Source organism: Pygocentrus nattereri, chromosome 6, assembly GCF_015220715.1.
Source record: "Pygocentrus nattereri isolate fPygNat1 chromosome 6, fPygNat1.pri, whole genome shotgun sequence".
In the NCBI taxonomy this organism is placed as follows: domain Eukaryota; kingdom Metazoa; phylum Chordata; class Actinopteri; order Characiformes; family Serrasalmidae; genus Pygocentrus; species Pygocentrus nattereri.
In genome coordinates, this window is record NC_051216.1 from 17,608,186 (window position 1) to 17,628,821 (window position 20,636).

Here is a 20,636-nt window from a genome sequence, read left to right on the forward strand (position 1 = left end):
GTCTACTGGTGCCCTACGTATTTCTTGTTAAATAAAACATATAGCATTAAAAAGTTCCCTGGTGTATCCCACCATTAACCACCATTAAAAAAAAATCAAAAATAGTATTTATTAGTATATTTATCACAACATCAGACAGTTGTTGACGTCAGACTGAGGCTAAGTGTTTGGTACTTTAAATCGTTGTGCGCATCTATTTCACATTTTACGGGAGTCTGCGTGCGAGAGGAGGAGAGCTTCAGCTGGCACTGTTAGTACAGCATAGTTCAGATCCAAAAGACGTTTCACTCACCCCTAATAATCTCCCTGTCCCTCAGAAAGGGCCACATATTATACTAAGTATTGAGTGTTAAAGTGTATTGAATAGTAAAGTACATAATGTGTTGGAAGTACACACACCATAATTTGTTTTATGTGAATTTATACAAAACTGGGTTTGTAATGAAATTATTACAGGATTCCTGGAAAGAAGCCAGCCATGCTGCAATTAATTCCATGAAACAATTTGGTTGTTATTTTTAGCATACTGCATTACATTCTTGAAGACCACCTTCTCTGGTGTGGCTGTCATGTTTTTACTGTAGCAGTTTGTAAAAAATAATGCAAATTTCAATTCACAATAACCCTTAATTAAGGTTATTTCAGATATATAAAATGTTTACATTAAGTTGCAAATGTCACAGTGGCAGTATGTATTTGTGGGATACATTAGGTCACACATTTTCTCTTAGGACAAATTGAGATTATGCTGTTTCAAGCAAAAAAAATGCTCCTGTTCTTGCCAAGTCTTAGGGACATTGTTGAATCCCCTCAGATTTGCTGTGAACTGTCTACTAGATCTGCCAAAGTCTAGTGTTTGGAATGGAATGTTGTGCTCTACAGCATGGTTTTTCAACACCTGTCCTGAGGAGCCACTGCCCTGAACAGCTTCAGCTGTGTCACGCTCCTTCATTAGTTTGATTAAGTGCGCTAGAGCAAAGCTGTGGCTCCCCAGGACTGGCATTGAAAACAATTACAGTCTTATGCTTGTCGCAAATAACTTACTTTGACTATAGTTTATCACTGCTGCATTGTTCATTATTACATGTGTGAAAACATTACAGTGCAAATGTGAGTTTCAAATAAGGGTCATTTTCAGCATGAGTGTCATGTTAGAAAGTATAGTCCAGAAAATTCACTTTCCCATTTCTTTTTAATTGTTTCAGTTACAAAAACATAGCAGACCTTGTATTTACCATAACAGTGATCTGGAATGTTGTTTCTGAATCTGTTCATTTTGGCCACTCAGATGACTGCATATTTTTTATTGGTCATTGTCGTTTTTTCCTCTTCAATATTCTTCTCCTTCTTCATCTTCTTCTCCCATGCTATCAGTGCCCACCTCTTCGTAATCCTTCTCAAGAGCTGCCATGTCTTCTCTGGCCTCTGAGAACTCTCCCTCCTCCATTCCTTCTCCTACATACCAGTGCACAAAGGCTCTTTTGGCATACATCAGGTCAAACTTGTGATCCAGACGGGCCCAGGCCTCAGCAATGGCTGTGGTGTTGCTCAGCATGCACACAGCTCTCTGAACCTTGGCCAGATCTCCTCCAGGAACCACAGTAGGGGGCTGGTAGTTGATGCCCACCTTGAAACCAGTGGGACACCAGTCCACAAACTGGATGGTCCGTTTGGTCTTGATTGAAGCAATGGCAGAGTTGACATCTTTGGGCACCACGTCTCCACGGTACAGAAGACAGCAGGCCATGTATTTACCATGACGAGGGTCACACTTCACCATCTGATTGGAGGGCTCAAAACAGGCATTAGTAATATCAGCAACTGATAGCTGTTCATGGTAAGCTTTTTCAGCAGAGATCACAGGAGCATAGGTGGCCAGAGGGAAGTGAATGCGTGGGTAGGGCACCAAGTTGGTCTGAAACTCTGTTAGATCTACATTCAGAGCTCCATCAAATCTGAGAGAGGCAGTGATGGAGGACACTATTTGGCCAATGAGCCTGTTGAGATTGGTGTAGGTGGGGCGCTCAATGTCCAGATTCTTGCGACAGATATCATAGATGGCTTCGTTGTCCACCATGAAAGCACAGTCTGAGTGCTCCAGAGTGGTGTGGGTGGTCAGGATGGAGTTGTAGGGTTCAACCACTGCTGTGGATACCTGAGGAGCTGGATAGATAGCAAACTCAAGCTTGGACTTCTTGCCATAGTCAACAGAGAGGCGTTCCATTAACAGGGAGGTGAAGCCAGAACCAGTACCTCCACCAAAACTGTGGAAAATGAGAAATCCCTGAAGGCCAGTGCATTGATCAGCCTGGAGGGAAGATAGACAATTTGAGGATTATGTTTAATTCATAATGGTTTTATTCTGTTTTACATATATATATATATACTTTCATATTTTTATATCATCAATGAACATCACAGTTATGTCTAGTTCTCACTCAGAATTTTTATTACTTGGCTCCCCAATAGGACTTCTATTAAAATGCACTTTTCTATTAAAATTGAGAAAACCTAACCAGTTTACGGGTCCTGTCCAGCACCAAGTCAATGATCTCCTTTCCAATGGTGTAGTGTCCACGTGCATAGTTATTGGCAGCATCCTCTTTGCCAGTGATGAGTTGTTCAGGATGGAAGAGCTGGCGATATGTGCCAGTACGGATCTCATCTGAAAAAAACAAAATTACAGAGAGCAACTATAAATTAAAATGGACTACCACATGACCCAACAGTTATATAATTAGGCAGCATCATCTTACCAATTACTGTGGGCTCCAGATCTACAAAGATGGCACGTGGGACATGTTTCCCTGCCCCTGTTTCACTGAAGAAGGTGTTAAAGGAATCATCTCCTCCTCCAATAGTCTTGTCACTGGGCATTTGCCCGTCCGGCTGGATCCCATGTTCCAGACAGTAAAGCTCCCAGCATGCATTTCCCATCTGGGCCCCAGCTTGGCCAACATGCATAGAAATACACTCACGCTACAAAAATGCATAAGAACAGAATGAAAAAAAATTAAACATTACTCTCAGTTCATGAGAAATTAGTACAATCGTATTCTAATTCCATGTTTGATTTTCAAGGTGAAAATAAGATAACAAATCCTATACAGAGAACATACTTAAATGTCATTTTCTGCTTGTTTTATTGCACAGTTTTGCTAAGATTAACATATTGCCAAAAATAAAACATAAAATGTGCCATAATATTAGCACAGTACACTGTGCACAGGATTGTGATATTATTATTTTTTTCAATATGCTAAAAATCAACAAATAAACAGTGATAGTGTATTTAAATGTGCAGAAGTATATTCTCTTAGAAAATCAGTTTAACCAAGGGTGCCCAAACTTTTGCCTATGACCGTATCTGTGTATTCTCTATTCAATTTTTGGTAAAAAGGAAAAAATGTCAAATGTTCTCCTCTCTGTCATCTGGACTGTGGGGACTTTCTGTTCCAGATTCTTCATATGCTCTAAATAGTGCCCCATAGTATAACAGAGAAGCTGCTTCGAGGTCAGTACTGAATGCTCAGCCTTTTCTTAACTATGAATAAAGGGCATTCATCAATATTTTGCATTTCAAATTAGGGCTGAACTTGATGATCTCTGTCCGTCAACTAAACAACTTTGCAGTTCTTTTTTCACCTCTCTTATCTGCCGTTTAGTCTACAGTGCTGTCCTGTCCAGTTACTGTACATTTGCATGTGCATATCACGTTTTGGCCAGCTCATTGGAGCTGTGCGTTGGAGAGGAAATAGCCCAATTCCCTAGAGGACAGCCCCTATTCCACCCCCTCCCCTGTCCCATTCAGCTGCACACCCTCCTTTGTGTAACAAGTAGAGATGTCTCGCCCAGGCTGCTTCAGCAGAAACAGACATATCTATTATTCCACATGGCTCCAGTCTCTCCAATGTCAGTCACTCATGATCTCATCTATTGCCAGTGCCTCTATATATGTCATGAAGGCAAATGAATGCTTTCATTCTCTTAAGAATGAAGGCATTGCCATCACAGAACTTCCCCTAGCAGAGATTTCAGAGGGTTTTCTTATTTTTTTGGGATAACAGAATCACATGAAGCAGAGTCACCCATCTAATAATGGAGGGGTGAGCAAGCAGGCTTCCTGACGGAATCTGTAGCATTGTCTAGGATTTGGCTTTGTAGGCCCCAGCCACATCCTCTTTATTAGGAAAGGCGTGCTCCCTCCCTGTGCTCTAAACTGTGACTCCGTCCAAATGTTCCCTGTGTCTAAACACTTTATACACTATAAAATCAGCCAGCACTGCTGTTTACTTAAGCTAACAGACTTATTTAACTACACATTCAAAGCATAGAAAATTTCCAAACTGTACAAAGTAGAAATAGTTTTAGTCACATGACTTTTGTTTTCCACTAATTAAATCGTATGCTGTTAAAGAATGTAGACTTTACAGAGTTTTATTCCACAGATTGCTAAAAAAAAAATTAGTTAGAGTTGATCTACGTCAGCACTCACCATCTTGACAGATTTTCCTTCAGGCCGACTTGAGGATTCGGAAAGAGAAGGCAGTTGTGGGGGAGAGAGAGAGAGGTGGGGTTTTTATAGTGAGGGAGGAGGATGGGAGGGAGGAAGCAGGAAGCAGGATCGCCTGTTGGTGCGACATAGACAGTTATGCAAAGAGGCCGCCCTCTAAGGCTGTGACCAAACCGCATACTGTACATTATACATACTATACTAATAAATGCACTACTGATGGTGGTGATGTCCTACTTTGAGTTACTATTTTGTATGGCACTATGCAGAATTTGACGCAGCAAAAGCCCCCCCACCCCCTTCTCTCTCTCTCTCTCTTTCTCTCTCTCCCCTTATCCCTCTCTCTCTCTTGGGAGCTCTGGGTGTGTGAAAAACCATCTGGACATTTTATCATCTGTGGGACGGGCTAAACAACTTGAAAGGAATTTTAAAGCAGTCTGTAATCTTAAAGCTCTTTGTCAGTTTTGGAAAAGTGCAAAAAAAAAAACATGGACATTTCACACATAGATTTGCCTTTAGGATGATGCAAGTCCTCTTTGTTGTCATGGTAAGTATCCATTTGCTTATGTAGCATCGACAGAAGCCTTCTGTAATGTAATAAAATCCAAAAGGGCAAAAATGTTTTTTAAAGTTTTTATAGGTCAGAAGTTTTGAAAATAGTTTATTTGTTTGATGTACATGTATACAGTAATAGTGCTTATTTGCCTAGAAGATTTGCAAAACTGATGAAAACCAAATAAAAAGATACACCACTTACAAATGCATACTGAGCAGTTTACAGTAGTAGTATAAAGATTATATAATGAATGTTTCTGCTCAATAAAGACGTGAATCTGCTCTTCATTAAGAAAGTGAGGAATCACACAGGGCCAACTGAATGATTTGTGTGGTACAGGGTAAATGTGGATGATGCAAACATTGCTTCTTTCCACCATTCCTTTGCACAATTTTATTTTTGCTCCTAGTTTTTACTAGGAAATAATCCCACTGAAAGGACGGACACTGCGTGACACTGAGAAAACTTGAGCTTTTCAGCATTATCTTACTCTAAAGTACAGTTCTGTGCAAAAGTCAGAGACCCAGATACCACCTCTTTATTTATTTAATTCTCAGTCAAAATAGCTATTCTGTCCAAATTATTCATTTTTCAGCAATGGGAAAAAACAGAAAACATATATTTAACAAAAATATTAGGCCTCAACAAATAAATTTAACCTTGAATGTCACATGTTTACATATGTCTCTTTTCCTTTTAGGAGGCCTTCCTTCAGCTTTTGCATACCGCTTGTAAACACCTCCAGTCCTGTCTTAGAAGTTGGTTGCCTTTTCTGTTTCTAACAATCCAAGAATTCCCAATTACATTTACATTCACTATGTCCCATTCTTGTGTTCTACTTAAAATCTTTGTCGGTCTTATCTACTTTCTTTTCTCAGGGATGGTATGTGACAGTAAGTGACCAAAAGGTGGTCTCTAACTTGCAGAGCACATGCACAGTAACATTTATTTGTTAATCTCTTTCTTTTCCCTACAGCATTCTACATTTATAACTGGCAGTCCATTTATAGATAATAACATTTAACATAATATTTGGTAGTATAACACCGATGTCCTACACATCACTGCAATATTTAGTCAATTTTGACATATGGTTAAAACTCGACTCCATCGTCATCTTCTTCTCCCATGCTATCAGTGCCCACCTCTTCATAATCCTTCTCCAGAGCTGCCATGTCTTCTCTTGCTTCTGCAAACTCTCCCTCCTCCATTCCTTCTCCCACATACCAGTGCACAAAGGCTCTTTTGGCATACATCAGGTCAAACTTGTGATCCAGACGGGCCCAGGCCTCAGCAATGGCTGTGGTGTTGCTCAGCATGCACACAGCTCTCTGAACCTTGGCCAGATCTCCTCCAGGAACCACAGTAGGGGGCTGGTAGTTGATGCCCACCTTGAAACCAGTGGGACACCAGTCCACAAACTGGATGGTCCGTTTGGTCTTGATTGAAGCAATGGCAGAGTTGACATCTTTGGGCACCACATCTCCACGGTACAAGAGACAGCAGGCCATGTATTTACCATGACGAGGGTCACACTTCACCATCTGATTGGAGGGCTCAAAACAGGCATTAGTAATGTCAGCAACTGATAGCTGTTCATGGTAAGCTTTTTCAGCAGAGATCACAGGAGCATAGGTGGCCAGAGGGAAGTGAATGCGTGGGTAGGGCACCAAGTTGGTCTGAAACTCTGTTAGATCTACATTCAGAGCTCCATCAAATCTGAGAGAGGCAGTGATGGAGGACACTATTTGGCCAATGAGCCTGTTGAGATTGGTGTAGGTGGGGCGCTCAATGTCCAGATTCTTGCGACAGATATCATAGATGGCTTCGTTGTCCACCATGAAAGCACAGTCTGAGTGCTCCAGAGTGGTGTGGGTGGTCAGGATGGAGTTGTAGGGCTCGACCACTGCTGTGGATACCTGAGGAGCTGGATAGATGGCAAACTCAAGCTTGGACTTCTTGCCATAGTCAACAGAGAGGCGTTCCATTAACAGGGAGGTGAAGCCAGAACCAGTACCTCCACCAAAACTATGGAACACCAGGAAGCCTTGTAGACCAGTGCATTGATCAGTCTAAGCCATAGAAAGGATAAAGAGAATAATGCATTATTACTGTTGCAGCACCCTCATTATTCCAGCACCCCTGGTTCAACTCTAATGCAGTAATTATTTTAATCAAGTATGAATGACTAGCTGAGACTGTGCAGTGCTGAGACTCTGAAGCACTTTCAGTTTGAAATGCATGGGCCTGTATTCATGAAACCTCCCTGAGTAGGAGTGCTGATCTAGGATCTGTTCCTATATAAGATCATCTTAAATAAGAAAAGAATCAGGTCCTAAATCAGCGCTCATGCACTAGGAAGCTTTGTAAATAGACCCTGGACTATTTCTACTTAAAGATCAGGAAAAGAATGATAATAATGAAAGTCAGCCATAATAGCTAGTCATATAAGAAGAAAATTGGCATATAGCTCTGAGGCACGGCTTTCATACCAGTTTACGAATGCGGTCTAGGACTGAATCAATGACCTCCTTTCCAATGGTGTAGTGGCCACGAGCATAGTTATTGGCAGCATCTTCTTTGCCAGTGATGAGCTGCTCAGGATGGAAGAGCTGACGATATGTACCTGTGCGCACCTCATCTGTTTGTGTAAAGAGGGGTGAACACCTTTACAGCATGAACAGATGACTTTTTAAAAATATACTTCAAATAACTTATTGCTTCAATGATCAGTAGAATTGGTACATAATTGCTCCACATAATTTGTAAGTATACATTGCACATTCACACAGACATCATCTAAACCACTTATCCTTCTGGGTCGAGGTGGGGTGCTGGAGCCTATCCCAGCTGTCATTGGGCGGAAGGCAGGATCCACCCTGGACAGGTCGCCAGTCCATCGCAGGGCAGACAGACAGACATACACATTCACACCTAGGGGCAATTTAGCAATTAACCTGACGGCATGTCTTTGGACTGTGGGAGGAAACCCATGCAGACAACATGCACACATAAAGGACCCTGGTAGCCCAGCTGGGAATTGAATCCAGGCCCTTATTGCTGTGAGGTGACAGCGCTACCCACCGCGCCACCGACATTGCACATCAAAATATGTAAAAATGTGCTTATAATAATGCCTTTATAATTTACATCATTCACAATTTGCTTATGATTAACAATGCAAAAACAAACAAACAAAAACAAAAAAACCCAGAATGCTTTCCTTAAAATAACCTTTGTCCTCGATTCATGTTTTAATGCTTACCAATCACAGTGGGCTCCAGATCTACAAAGATGGCACGCGGGACATGTTTTCCTGTTCCTGTTTCACTAAAGAAGGTGTTGAAGGAATCATCTGCTCTAGCAGTTGTCTTCTCGTTTGGCATCTGCCCATCTGGTTGGATCCCATGTTCCAGACAGTAAAGCTCCCAGCAAGCATTTCCAATCTGTGCTCCAGCTTGGCCAACATGGACAGAAATGCATTCACGCTGCAGATTGACGTGCAAAAAGTAGCATAAGCTGTGCATGCATTTGAACAGATACAATAAAATCTAGCTATGCAGACAAGAGGACGGATCACAGAATGTGATATTGCCCATTAAATTATACCCTTCTAATTATAACACAATGTATCAGTGTCTCTTTCATCAATTTGACCCTATCAGTTGATTCTTCTTACCATGTTGTATTTTCTCTTCTAGCCGATGTTAAGTGATCGGGATGAAGATCCAAATGCTTCTGACTGGATGGCACAGCATATTTATACCTAGGTCCACGTATCAGTGTTCAATGTAATGAGAGAAGACCTAGAAGTTGATACTGTCATTTAGCGGAGGAAGAGAACAAAGAGGGGAGGGGGGGGGTTAGCACCTCCTATACTCTGAGGACATTTTTATTGTTGTTCTGCAGTGTAAATCTGAATAGACTTCTGCTGTGATCTCCACAGTTGTGCTACATATGCAATGTTCTAATAGTGTTAAACATTTTACAAATCAGCACCGACAAATGTAACACCACACTGAGAAAGAGTGACTGCAAGATTGTGTAATTTTGGTAAGTAGGACATTCATGATTTAGTACAGTAAACATATAGACAAGACACTTCCCTGAATTAAATGTGCTTATTCACAGAGAAAAAAGGTCATGTAATACCCTGTTCAGTGCACTTTGAATAGGGCTTTGTTGCTGGTTATTGAAAAGTTGTAATATAATAGCTGTTCAGATTGACTTGTATGGCACTTATGGGATAGAATAATGACCAAACCTTAAATGTATCCTTTGTGTAACATCCTGGACATTTGCATAAATTTTGGTTCACATCCTCTGCCCTGTAATCTGAATCCGAACCTCTCAAGAGGGAATTGTACCATTCAAACTGATTTTTTTACTTGTATCATATTTATTAAAAATTCTATCCACATTGTTTTTGTTGGTAAGTGATCATAAGGTAATTATAATCATTAAAATTTTAATATTCTCTAACAGCTTACAGGAAAAGCTCAACACTGGGCAGAATTAAACACTATGACTGCAGTGTTGATACCTCTGGAGTCTCTTTAGCGCCACCGTGCCCTTGGCATATCTGTCCTTATTCATCTCCTCTCATCAATCATAGTTAATGATAGTTATTTGATATTGTAAACAATGAGTTGCACAGCTTTAGTTTCACTCATGCTAGGAGGGTCTTCTTCATAGCACATTGTACATAGCAAGAGTTTGTGAGTATAGGATCAACTATGATTCATCCACTTTGTTCTAACCCTCAGCCGTAGACAGAGGCTGCTAAGTTGATGTGTTTCGTGTGCTGTCAGTCTTATAGAGATTGAGGAAATGAATGCACCGGCATACATTCTGCAGACAAGGTTAGTGCCCTTTTGCTGGACCACATTTCAAGCAGGCTTTTTTTCTGAAATACAAAAGATTTTGTCGTTTTCATAAGGCGACTTCAAAGCAGCTTTACAGAAATGGATGTCCAGATCCCTAGTCAGCAAGTCTAGGCTGACAGTGGAAAGGAAAAACTTGAGCTGACGTGAAGCAAGCAGTCCTTATATGGAGCCTAGATTTAAAGAGCAAATTCATCCCCCCTGGGAGGCTCCAGGTGGCAAAGCTGAAAGATGAAATTTACCACAGATGAAATTTACAATTTATTCTTTTCACAAAAGAGGCGCTCACATCATAGGAAATATGCAGTCTAAACTTTAACTGAAACCAACAAACCAACAAAGGCCTTAACATGGAAAATGTCACAAATTTGTCTATATTTAAATTGTGACCTAGAAATAGTGCACAATCTTATATGTTCTGTCTTCGTTTTACTTCCCTTAACTATTTTTTTCTCTTTGTTTTAAAAAATTTAAATCCTGAAAAAATATTTATTTATTCATATATATATATATATATATATATATATATATATATATATATATATATTATATACTCATACTTTCATATTTGTAAAGTGAGAGACCATAGCTTATCCGTTGGTGCACAGTTTGTGTTAGTCATCCTCTAGCCCTCCATCAGTGGTCAGTTTTTGGCTATACTGGATGCTGTTGGTTGGATTTTTTTTTATTTGGTGGACTATTCTCACCCCAGCAGTGACACTGAATTGTGTCAACAGCTCCACTGGAGGATGGGATGTTAGTCAGTGAGAGCAATGCAAGTAGAGCAGTGGAGCAGGGCTTTTGTTATTCAGGAATGAAGCAATGCAGGGTTTTGCAGACCGTGTTTGCAAAACGTTTTCATTGTTCTGTAAAGCTCGCTGATCCTGAAAGCCTTGCTTATCATGAATCGCACCAACATCATGCTGCACGAAAGCATGTAATACAGGAAAATCTCCACCAGATGGAGACAAACCGCCATAACTCATTGTACCTTTTACTTGTATTCGACATACTCATCGTTCAGATATGTTGGTCTGCGGGCTGCCTCGGCTTTACGCTTACATTTGGCAAGAAGGACATTTGGAAGCAGTAACATACGAAATTTTGAACACATAACACAGCAGTTGAGTCGGACTACAATTTCAACGTTTCATACATTGGTGTCAACATATTAAACACATATGTGCTGAGCTTCATTTTTATTTTCTTACGCAATGGGCGGATAAAAACGTGACCGATTTTTATGGCTTTATTTTTAAAATTTCGACTGTGGTGTTAGGCCAGGGCTTTTTAAAAATCAGTAAATGCCGGTTTTCGCAGACAACGTTTCCACAGCATATGCAGCGATTTGTGAAGCTGGCTGACCCTGTTATCCTGCTTACTATGAATCCCACCAACGTCACTCAAGCCTGTAGTAACGTGTAAATCTCCACCAGGGGGCACATCGGCAATGCACAACCATCAGCTAATAATTAAAACACTGGTTAATTTCTATTTTACTATTTTAATTCTACTGTATTTTACTTTCAGGTCAAATTATTAGATTAGATTTAAATTTTGTTGGTACAGTGATTTTTACAGCTGCATGTTTAAGTGCTCCAGACTTTAAAAAGTGTCGAATATCTACATATATATATATATATATATATATATATATATATTACAAATTATAATTACAGAGCAATAGCCCTATTCATGTTTCTGGATTAGCTGGACTTTCTAAACTGAGTCATTTATTGCAGATCTTCTATTGAAATTTGCTGGGTGGTGGAAATAAAAATGGTGGTGATCCAATGCCTCTCTGTTTAGTTACACGAGAATTGGAATAAAAGCCTACAAACATTAATCTAGCCATGGTATCAGACTTTATTTTACAGTACTAGTGTTGAGTGCACAAAGGTAACTAACAGAGGTTGGTTGATTAGTTGTGAATGTGCAGTCACTGCCTAAGAAGCAGGGCTGCTATGGTAGGCATTATATACAGTGTAGAACCAACCTTGAAATGTAGAGAAATGTAGAGAGAAATGTAGAGTCTGCACCCACAGACACTTACACTCTCTTCATATCCTGTTTGAGGACACAAAGTGCTGCTACAAAGATAAGAGAGCACTGACCAGTCTCTTAAGGGTTAACACCCTTGCTGCTGTGCCACAGTTTGATAAAGAATGACCGTTTGCCAAGGAATAACTTGAACATCTGGCTATAAGAAAAGCAGACTGATTCAGATAAAGGCGTGAGTTTAGTCTGATGGAGGGAAGGGGAAGAAAGAGTGACAACAATAACTAGAGTTAAGCTTAGTCAACTCTGTCAAAAATCATGCACAAATATGTTCACAATCATTATAGAGCTGGGTAAACTTAGTATTATTTAAAAAAAATAAAAGCAGAAAAATAAGTAAGCACTGAGAGGGGGTAAGGATGCCTCCTTTCCTTTCAAATGACTGAGAAATACAATAACCTAAAATGCCTACACCACACACACTTCATGAATGAATGATCAGATAAAGCTTCCTTTTCCTGGTAGAAGTGAGTGAGGGGGAGGGAATGCCCCAGCACTGTAAATAGAGCAGCATTGCCTTACAGAGGCCACCTGAACAGAGACAGTGAGGAGCTGCTCCTCAACCACAGTTACTTACCATTAACTCTTAGAACGGAATAAAAGACCAAGATCAACATGGTAAGACAGGCCTGCATTTTTCTGACGTTGTTTAGACATTTATAAGCCGAATTCAACCAATCATGACTTTATTTTCTTACGTTTACATTAGTTTATGATAACATATTAAGATTTTAATTTTGCTCTCATGAATGTAAAAGTATTGCTTTTCTAATTTGTGGTGCCAGAACTTCACACAATAATGGTGAAATAATAAGTTTACTCTGTGCAAACTTAACCTAACAACATTTAGCTTCATTAAAACAAAAAAAAATCTGTATATAAGTGAATGATCACTCACTGCTTACTCAAGACCTATTTACTAGAGGGCACTTCATAACAAGGTAAGGCATGACCGGATATGTGTCTCATGCTTACTATGAATATGTTTCATCTAAGCCTGTGCTGGAGTAAAAATACCAATGATACATATGTTGTAAATTATATTATAAGAAACTGAGAAGAAATATTACTCGTAGTTTAGCATGAAGGGTCATTTCCCCACAACTGGGGAATCAATCAATAATCAACCTTTATAGAAACCGCTTCTGTGTCACATGGTGATGACCAGATTAGCTAGTATAAATAGTCCCCTGACTCTGGTGTGCATTACTAAATGTCCCACAGTGGTATGTGCGCACAGTTTAAGGTAGCTGCTAAGAGCTTAACTGGGGCAACATGTTATTTCCAGCTCAAATGTCCCAGAGACACTGACACTTTTCCTGTCTTAAATACAGAAGAGGCTTTTTTTGATGTACCTTAAAAGTCATTACGTTTACTTTGTTCTGAAATCTGTGTATTGACCATATATTTGTTATTTTGACTTTGCCTTTTGATTTTCCCCTTGGATTTTGGTTGCCTGTGCTTTTTGATATTTGACCCTTGCATGTTTTTGACCCTGATACTTGTTCTCCGGTATTAAACCTCGTTTGTCCCAGCAATTGTGGTTACTACTGACATCAAAACTGTTTGTTTTTGTTTATTGTTTGTTTATGTTTGTGATGGCATTTTGCCTTATCCAAATGTCTGAGCACTCTCTGTGCTTAACATATACTGTATATGCTATGCTACTTTAAAACACATTCATCCACTGTTTACTATTATTACTCACTGCTCTCTCAGCTTACACATCCATGGTCCATCTGATATCACCTTGCTATGAATTTGAATACCTGCACTTTACTCCCCCTAAAATGATCAGCTGCTGCTGAAGAACAGCTGTAACACAAACATCTCACAGCATTCTAATTTTTCTCTTCTCTTTCCTTAGCGTGAATGCATTTCTATCCATGTGGGTCAGGCGGGTGTGCAGATGGGCAATACTTGCTGGGAGCTGTACTGTCTCGAACATGGCATTCAGCCTGATGGACAAATGCCCAATCGTACCCCTGTAGGCGGCCATGATGACTCTTTCACTACCTTCTTCAGTGAGACAGGTGCTGGCAAATATGTTCCACGGGCCGTCTTTGTAGATCTGGAACCATCAGTCATTGGTAAGTAGAGTTTCTTAACTTTATAAATCAATGTTTCATAATCCTGCTCTTTTAGAACCACTGCCCTCCAGAGTTTCAACTTCTACCTACACAATTCATTTACAAGCTCATTATGAGACTGATAATGTGTTTTGAGGCAGGGAATAGTTGAAATTGTGCGGAACAGTGAGTCATGAGTCGTAAAAGAAAACTGTACACCATTTTGTATGCATTGGATTGGGGGACTACAATCTAATGTACAGTATTAATGTTTTGTTGCTCTTACCAGATGAGGTTCGCACAGGGCCATATCGTCAGCTATTCCACCCTGAACAACTGATCTCAGGAAAAGAAGATGCTGCCAATAACTATGCTCGTGGGCACTACACCATTGGAAAAGAAATTATTGATTCAGTCTTGGATCGTGTTCGCAAATTGGTATGATAGCTTTGGCCTAATTTTAAGATATATTAAAATATTTCTTGGTCTACTATAACCTCTGCACTTATAAGGGTACAGGAAAAATTTAATCTGATTGGACATAGGCCTCCATAATAGCTGTTCATTAGTTACTTTTCTTGTTATTCAGTCAAATATTTGTCAGTTCTTAGTTTGGATTATAGGACCCCACATGCAAATATTTAAACAGTAGAAGCCATTTTTGCTTCCTCAGATGTTCCTAAAATCTGAAACGTTAAGTGCTACTGATTTTCTGCTTTACTCTATTATTGCACTTTGAACCCTTAAAATAAAGATAGAAAAGAATGGCAGAAACATTTAGTACAAGTTTCCTTAACGCTTGTGTGCAGATCTATTATGTACAAATTTTGGCTGATCCCAGATCGTATATTGTTATATACTTTGCCTGGCACCAAAATGTTAAGCAAGGTAATGCTTTATGCCAACTTTCTCTACCCATAGACTGATCAGTGCACTGGTCTACAAGGCTTCCTGGTGTTCCACAGTTTTGGTGGAGGTACTGGTTCTGGCTTCACCTCATTGTTAATGGAACGACTTTCTGTTGACTATGGCAAGAAGTCCAAGCTTGAGTTTGCCATCTATCCAGCTCCTCAAGTGTCCACAGCAGTGGTTGAACCCTACAACTCTATCCTGACCACACACACCACCCTGGAGCACTCAGACTGTGCTTTCATGGTGGACAACGAAGCCATCTATGATATCTGCCGTAGGAATCTGGACATTGAGCGACCATCTTATACCAATCTCAACAGGCTCATCAGCCAGATAGTGTCCTCCATCACTGCCTCTCTCAGATTTGATGGAGCTCTGAATGTAGATCTAACAGAGTTTCAGACCAACTTGGTGCCCTACCCACGCATTCACTTCCCTCTGGCCACCTATGCTCCCGTGATCTCTGCTGAAAAAGCTTACCATGAACAGCTATCAGTTGCTGACATCACTAATGCTTGTTTTGAGCCCTCCAACCAGATGGTGAAGTGTGACCCTCGTCATGGTAAATATATGGCCTGCTGTCTGTTGTACCGTGGAGACGTGGTGCCCAAAGATGTCAATGTAGCAATTGCAGCCATTAAGACGAAGAGGAGCATCCAATTTGTGGACTGGTGTCCCACTGGTTTCAAGGTGGGCATCAACTACCAGCCCCCTACTGTGGTTCCTGGAGGAGATCTGGCCAAGGTGCAGAGAGCTGTGTGCATGCTGAGCAACACCACAGCCATTGCTGAGGCCTGGGCCCGTCTGGATCACAAGTTTGACCTGATGTATGCCAAAAGAGCCTTTGTGCACTGGTATGTGGGAGAAGGAATGGAGGAGGGAGAGTTTGCAGAAGCAAGAGAAGACATGGCAGCTCTGGAGAAGGATTACGAAGAGGTGGGAATTGACTCTTTTGAGGAAGATGAGGAGTTTGAGGAATATTAGCTTTGCTCATGAACTGTACTTTTTCTGTTAAGAGAATTTTCAGTGTGCTTCTAAAACAAAATGTAAGCTGTTATTTGTATTGATCAATATTACTAATAAAAAATGCTGATCTACATTAGAGGCCTGTTTCTGTACTTTTACTGACATTGATTAAGGAACATATCAAACGACAGTTCAGGTGCATCACTGATGCGCATGCACCTCATTCTGTATAAGCTAAAAGTAAAAAAAAGTCTAACTAAAAAAAACTAAATTGGAATGAATTAAAAATAGACTAAAATGTAAAAAAAAATTAATCTTTACCTCACTCACATTAGTTCAAAGCTATTGGTTAAACTATTAATCTGTTTCTGAGCCATTGGACTATGGACCACAAGTGGGCCGCTAAACACCCTTTGGTGGTCCTAGGACCTATAAATTTCTGGTACAAAACAAACTAACATTCGCCTACTCTGTAGATATTTTATTTTTAGTAATAAATGTCACATAATGTGGGGGTATTCAAAAATGAATTTCCTTTCTTCTTCCATGTGGATCTTCATATATCCTAGGAATAAATAGGTGGACTTAGGTAGAAAAGTTTAAGAACCCCTGCTCTAAACTATTACCTCATGGATTGCTTATGGTAGGCTCATTTATTTCATGTTTAAAGCTTAATTTAAGAATTTACTTCATAATAGATGGTGCACTTTTATGCTCCTCTCCAACAAAAAGAGCTACACTATCAATAAATAAGCAAAACATTCCATTCATTTCAGTGACTTATAACCCATTGAACTGTTGCTATTAGAACACTAGATGGCGATGCAGACCTATGACGATCCTTCTACGTTGTGCCTTGCAAGCACAGGCAGTATGTCTAGACCGCAAGAGATGAAAGAATGTAGGCTATTTAGCAAGTGGCCAACAGCAGTAATAGACTATGATGACTAGATTACCTAACCAGATCACAAAAATCAAAAACTTGGAATCAGAGTTGCGTAACATTGGGAATAGGTGTAAAGTGATCACACTGTGGAGGTAAGTATTCTAAGGTGATTTTTTAAGGTGACTTTCACAAATCAGTCTTTTAATTCTTCATTTATTGAGTATGCCTATCATCTGCATAACAGCTGTGCCACTCTTATTGATAACTACTTGTGATTTGGTGAGAAAGAAGGAAGGAGGGTGGTATATTATGGCTGTATGTTCAGATGTTTTTATTTTTATGAGATCAATTATCTGATTATAAAGACAAATAAGCCTGTTAGTTGAGATGTGGTCCAAAAGTAATCAGGTAAGATTACACCTTTAAAGTAATCTAAATTACTACTACAGTACTGATTACATTATATTACTGATTACCTATTTACTCATATAATTTGTAATCAGTACAGATTACATTTCTAAGCCAACTAACACCATCTGCCACAATAGAAATAAGCATTTATTTTATTTATGGATCAAAAGTGTAGATTCCTAAACAGTGGTTGATAGTTAGCCAACCAAACATAATTAAATCTTCTTCATTCAAACAAGAGGGCTTAAAAGACTTTAATTTACACAGCACAAGAAACTATTCTTTCCCACTTCAGTGTTTGTTAAGCTATACTAGTTTGTAAATAGTTAATCATTCACTGCAGATTTCTTGCTGCAGTTAATGTAAATAAATATATAACGTTTAATGTATCTAAACGCAAATGCATAAAGATCATTTATCATGCACACACTAGTTAATCAGGCTGAAAGTTGGCTGATTGTGCTAGAATTTTATTGTTTATTTGAAGGTATCAGACTCCCCTAATTAGACTAAGGCCCCACCCTGTTCTAGTCAGTAGGCTGTGAGCAATTACTCAAAATTGGGTTGGCCTGCAGATTTATAGCTGCAAAGGTCAGCAGGATCAAACTGATGTCGTACCTCACTCCATGTCCTAATCAATCGTGCTAGCAACCTCAAATCTACACATATGGAGAGGCCATAAACTCTGCTACACACTACACACACACCACAATCTGGAGTCAAAAAGTGCAATGAATTACTCTTTGATTAAGATTTTCACCAGTCGTGCCCTCTCCAGCAATGGTACTGTCCTCTGTGTGCCCACTATCAATCATATTTTATTGTGGCTTATTTAATGTAGTTAATCCACATCATTCTAGACCCTGTGTCATTTAGTTCTGCACTACCAATTCAAAATATTATGTCATTTTATTGATAAATTCATCATAACATTTCACAATTGAGAAATCCATAGCAATCTCCACAACTTTTTGCATATATATTGTGTGAATTTTCTCTCAGTGCTGTGTTAGTTTATTGTTCTTCCTTTAGAGCCATGAATCGAATAGGGTCCATAAACTATTCCTACAGCATATTGATTTGGTGATGAATCAATTAGTGAGTTATTTAATTAGCCAGGCATTATGGGTCAGTGTTGAGTGCCTTTGATTGTGTGGAGTTGCCAGGTCCTCTTAAATCACTCTTTTGTAATTGGTGCAGTGAGAATATTTTTTTCTTATATAGGCCTCACAGAAGCAACAGTGATGAATAACGAAATGGACAAATAATGAAATCTCATTGCATGAACTGTTAGTCTCCTGTCACTGCTTCAGAAATGGAGACGTGTTCTAAATCACTGGGACTATGTAACCTTGAAATGACAGGTAAGTATATTGGTAGTTACTATACATTGACTTTGGAATGTTATATGATTGTGTGTGCTAATCTATTTGATGGAAAGCCAGATACAATGCTGCCTCTGATATGGAGAGTGCTTGCATCGCCAACGATGTATTCATCACTTGCTATTCCTGTGTGAGGAAAACACATTTCCTTTTTATTTTAAACCCACTTTCCTTACTTTGTAATCCTTGACTGTAATGCATACTTGGGCACACCACGGTGTAAAGCTGAAACGTGCCAGGTGCACTATACTTATTATGTAATCTAATTAAGCACATTCTTCATACTGCTTTCCGATGGAGCCCTGGGGAGCAACTAAAACACAAAGACTGTGAAACATCCACTCAAGATTGGCAATGGTGGTTCAGCTGTTAGCTGATTACATTGATCTCATTGATTTGTTACAGCTTTCCAGTCATTCCAACTCCAAAGGTGAGCACTTTATCTTTATATAAACACGCTGGGTAGAGAGCCCCTCTATATATTTTACCGAGTAATTAGGCAAAAGTGTTTTAAGCATAAGCAAAAGTATTTTCAAGATAATCAATGATTTTTCATTGTCCAATGGGTCAATACAGGTCCATATTCATTCATCTAATTAATTATCACACAGCCTTTTGTATTACTCTGACCTGTAATATATAGTCAGAAGTGTTGACCAACCTAACCAGTGCTGTTGAGACTACAATTTCTTGGCTTTGATTTTCTTTGTTTTTGTTTGAGATCACAGATAATAGTTTTATAATTATATGGGAAGCACTCTTAACAGTTGCTAACAATGGTGATGCAAGTATAGTTGCATGCAAACGTTTGAACACCCCCAGTCAAATTGCATATTTTCTTGAATTTCTCAGTAAAAATAAACATATAGTTTTTCTTGATTGCTTTTACACATTTCAGAGCACAGTGTCTCTATTCTTAAATGCTCTTTTACACATTCTCAAAACACACTACACACATTTAGCAAATCTTCCCTTATTGAGAGCAAAATTAATGTCTGGCTACAAAATCATAAGTATTTTCCCAAAAATGAAATATTCACATGAAAATACCAAACACATCTGTTTAACTTTATAGAATAAATCAGATCTTTCACAGAGCAAAGAGAAATTGAGATTGCTGCTATCTTTAGACTAAAGAAAATGCAGACATGCAGACTAAAGACAATGAAAAACACCTCATAGAAATGTAAAGAATTATTCATTGATGTCTTTATGATATGTGGTTTTAGTGTTGTTTGTAAATGATGTAAAATATACTCCACAGTATCAAGAATGTAAAAAATAAACCCAGGCAGAACATTAGACAAAATAAGACTCATGTAAAACACTTCTGTTTCAACAATAACAATCTGTTGTTTAAATAAAAAAATAAATGTTACTATGCAGGATCATGTCTTTCTTCTTCTTTTGGTCACAAAAAAGTGTGCTGTACAGCCAAACAGTGTGAAATTTTCTACAATTTTTTAGAATGTGCTCTTCACTCATAGCAGTTTCTGTCTCTGATGTTCCTAAAAGAATCCTCCATAACATGAAGCAGGGTGATCTGCTAAAGAGGACTGTGTTCATTTACATTTCATAACCAGGAGAGGAAAACTTCTTCATTTGGATTTAGAAATGGTGAACACAGAGGGTGTAAAGCAGAGCCCTAGTTGGTCCTGGAATGAAGCTTAAATGACTCCACCAGGGTCCAAACTGGACTGGCCAGACCAGAGACGTCTATCATTCTGTTCCTTCTCTATCCTCTTTTTTCTCTCTTCTTTGTCTTTCAGTTTACTTCATCATACAGCAGGTAGCCGTTCAGCACCTGTAGCTACTGTTTTTATTCATGTGTCTGTTGATGTTTTGAAGCTCATTGGCCGAATGTTGGCAAGTTTGGCTAGTTCATACAAAACATCACTGTGTGGCTTTACAACACGAAGTGAAATATGCATATGTTATTAGACACTCAGGTCTGTTTATACCTGTTTGCATGTATTTTGATATATATGAGAAATGAC

The 20,636-nt window shown here is 39.2% G+C and overlaps 3 protein-coding genes across 3 annotated transcripts; 1 reads left to right on the top strand and 2 right to left on the bottom strand.

Annotated features, from left to right (window-relative positions):
- Positions 1 to 1,173: 1,173 nt before the first annotated feature.
- Positions 1,174 to 4,618, bottom strand: LOC108423972 (tubulin alpha-1A chain). The gene is given in 5 exon segments (XM_017691674.2): positions 1,174 to 1,362; positions 1,364 to 2,308; positions 2,517 to 2,665; positions 2,757 to 2,979; positions 4,496 to 4,618. Coding segments are annotated over 5 exon segments (1,398 nt in total). The 5' UTR covers positions 4,499 to 4,618; the 3' UTR covers positions 1,174 to 1,284.
- Positions 4,619 to 6,141: 1,523 nt separating this feature from the next.
- On the bottom strand, positions 6,142 to 8,766 carry LOC108423975 (tubulin alpha chain-like). Its single transcript, XM_017691677.2, has 4 exons — positions 8,749 to 8,766; positions 8,335 to 8,557; positions 7,562 to 7,710; positions 6,142 to 7,141 (listed from the first exon to the last, which is right to left on the bottom strand). Exons 1-4 carry the CDS (start codon positions 8,749 to 8,751, stop codon positions 6,164 to 6,166), a joined length of 1,353 nt encoding a protein of 450 aa, XP_017547166.1. The 5' UTR covers positions 8,752 to 8,766; the 3' UTR covers positions 6,142 to 6,163.
- A 3,774-nt stretch (positions 8,767 to 12,540) lies between these two features.
- LOC108423976 (tubulin alpha-4A chain-like) lies at positions 12,541 to 16,093 on the top strand. Its single transcript, XM_017691678.1, has 4 exons — positions 12,541 to 12,628; positions 13,878 to 14,100; positions 14,369 to 14,517; positions 15,001 to 16,093. The coding sequence occupies exons 1-4, from the start codon at positions 12,626 to 12,628 to the stop codon at positions 15,973 to 15,975; spliced, it is 1,350 nt and encodes a 449-aa protein (XP_017547167.1). The 5' UTR covers positions 12,541 to 12,625; the 3' UTR covers positions 15,976 to 16,093.
- The last annotated feature ends 4,543 nt before the right edge of the window (positions 16,094 to 20,636 follow it).

Bases quoted from the DNA above. Each gene is read 5' to 3' on its own strand.
- LOC108423975 (XM_017691677.2), bottom strand. The intron at 7,711-8,334 runs GTAAGCATTAAA...TTACACAAACAG, and splicing joins TCTGGAGCCCACTGTGATTG to ATGAGGTGCGCACAGGTACA. The intron at 7,142-7,561 runs GTATGAAAGCCG...TCTATGGCTTAG, and splicing joins TAGACCGCATTCGTAAACTG to ACTGATCAATGCACTGGTCT.
- LOC108423976 (XM_017691678.1), top strand. The intron at 14,101-14,368 runs GTAAGTAGAGTT...TGCTCTTACCAG, and splicing joins TCTGGAACCATCAGTCATTG to ATGAGGTTCGCACAGGGCCA. The intron at 14,518-15,000 runs GTATGATAGCTT...CTCTACCCATAG, and splicing joins TGGATCGTGTTCGCAAATTG to ACTGATCAGTGCACTGGTCT.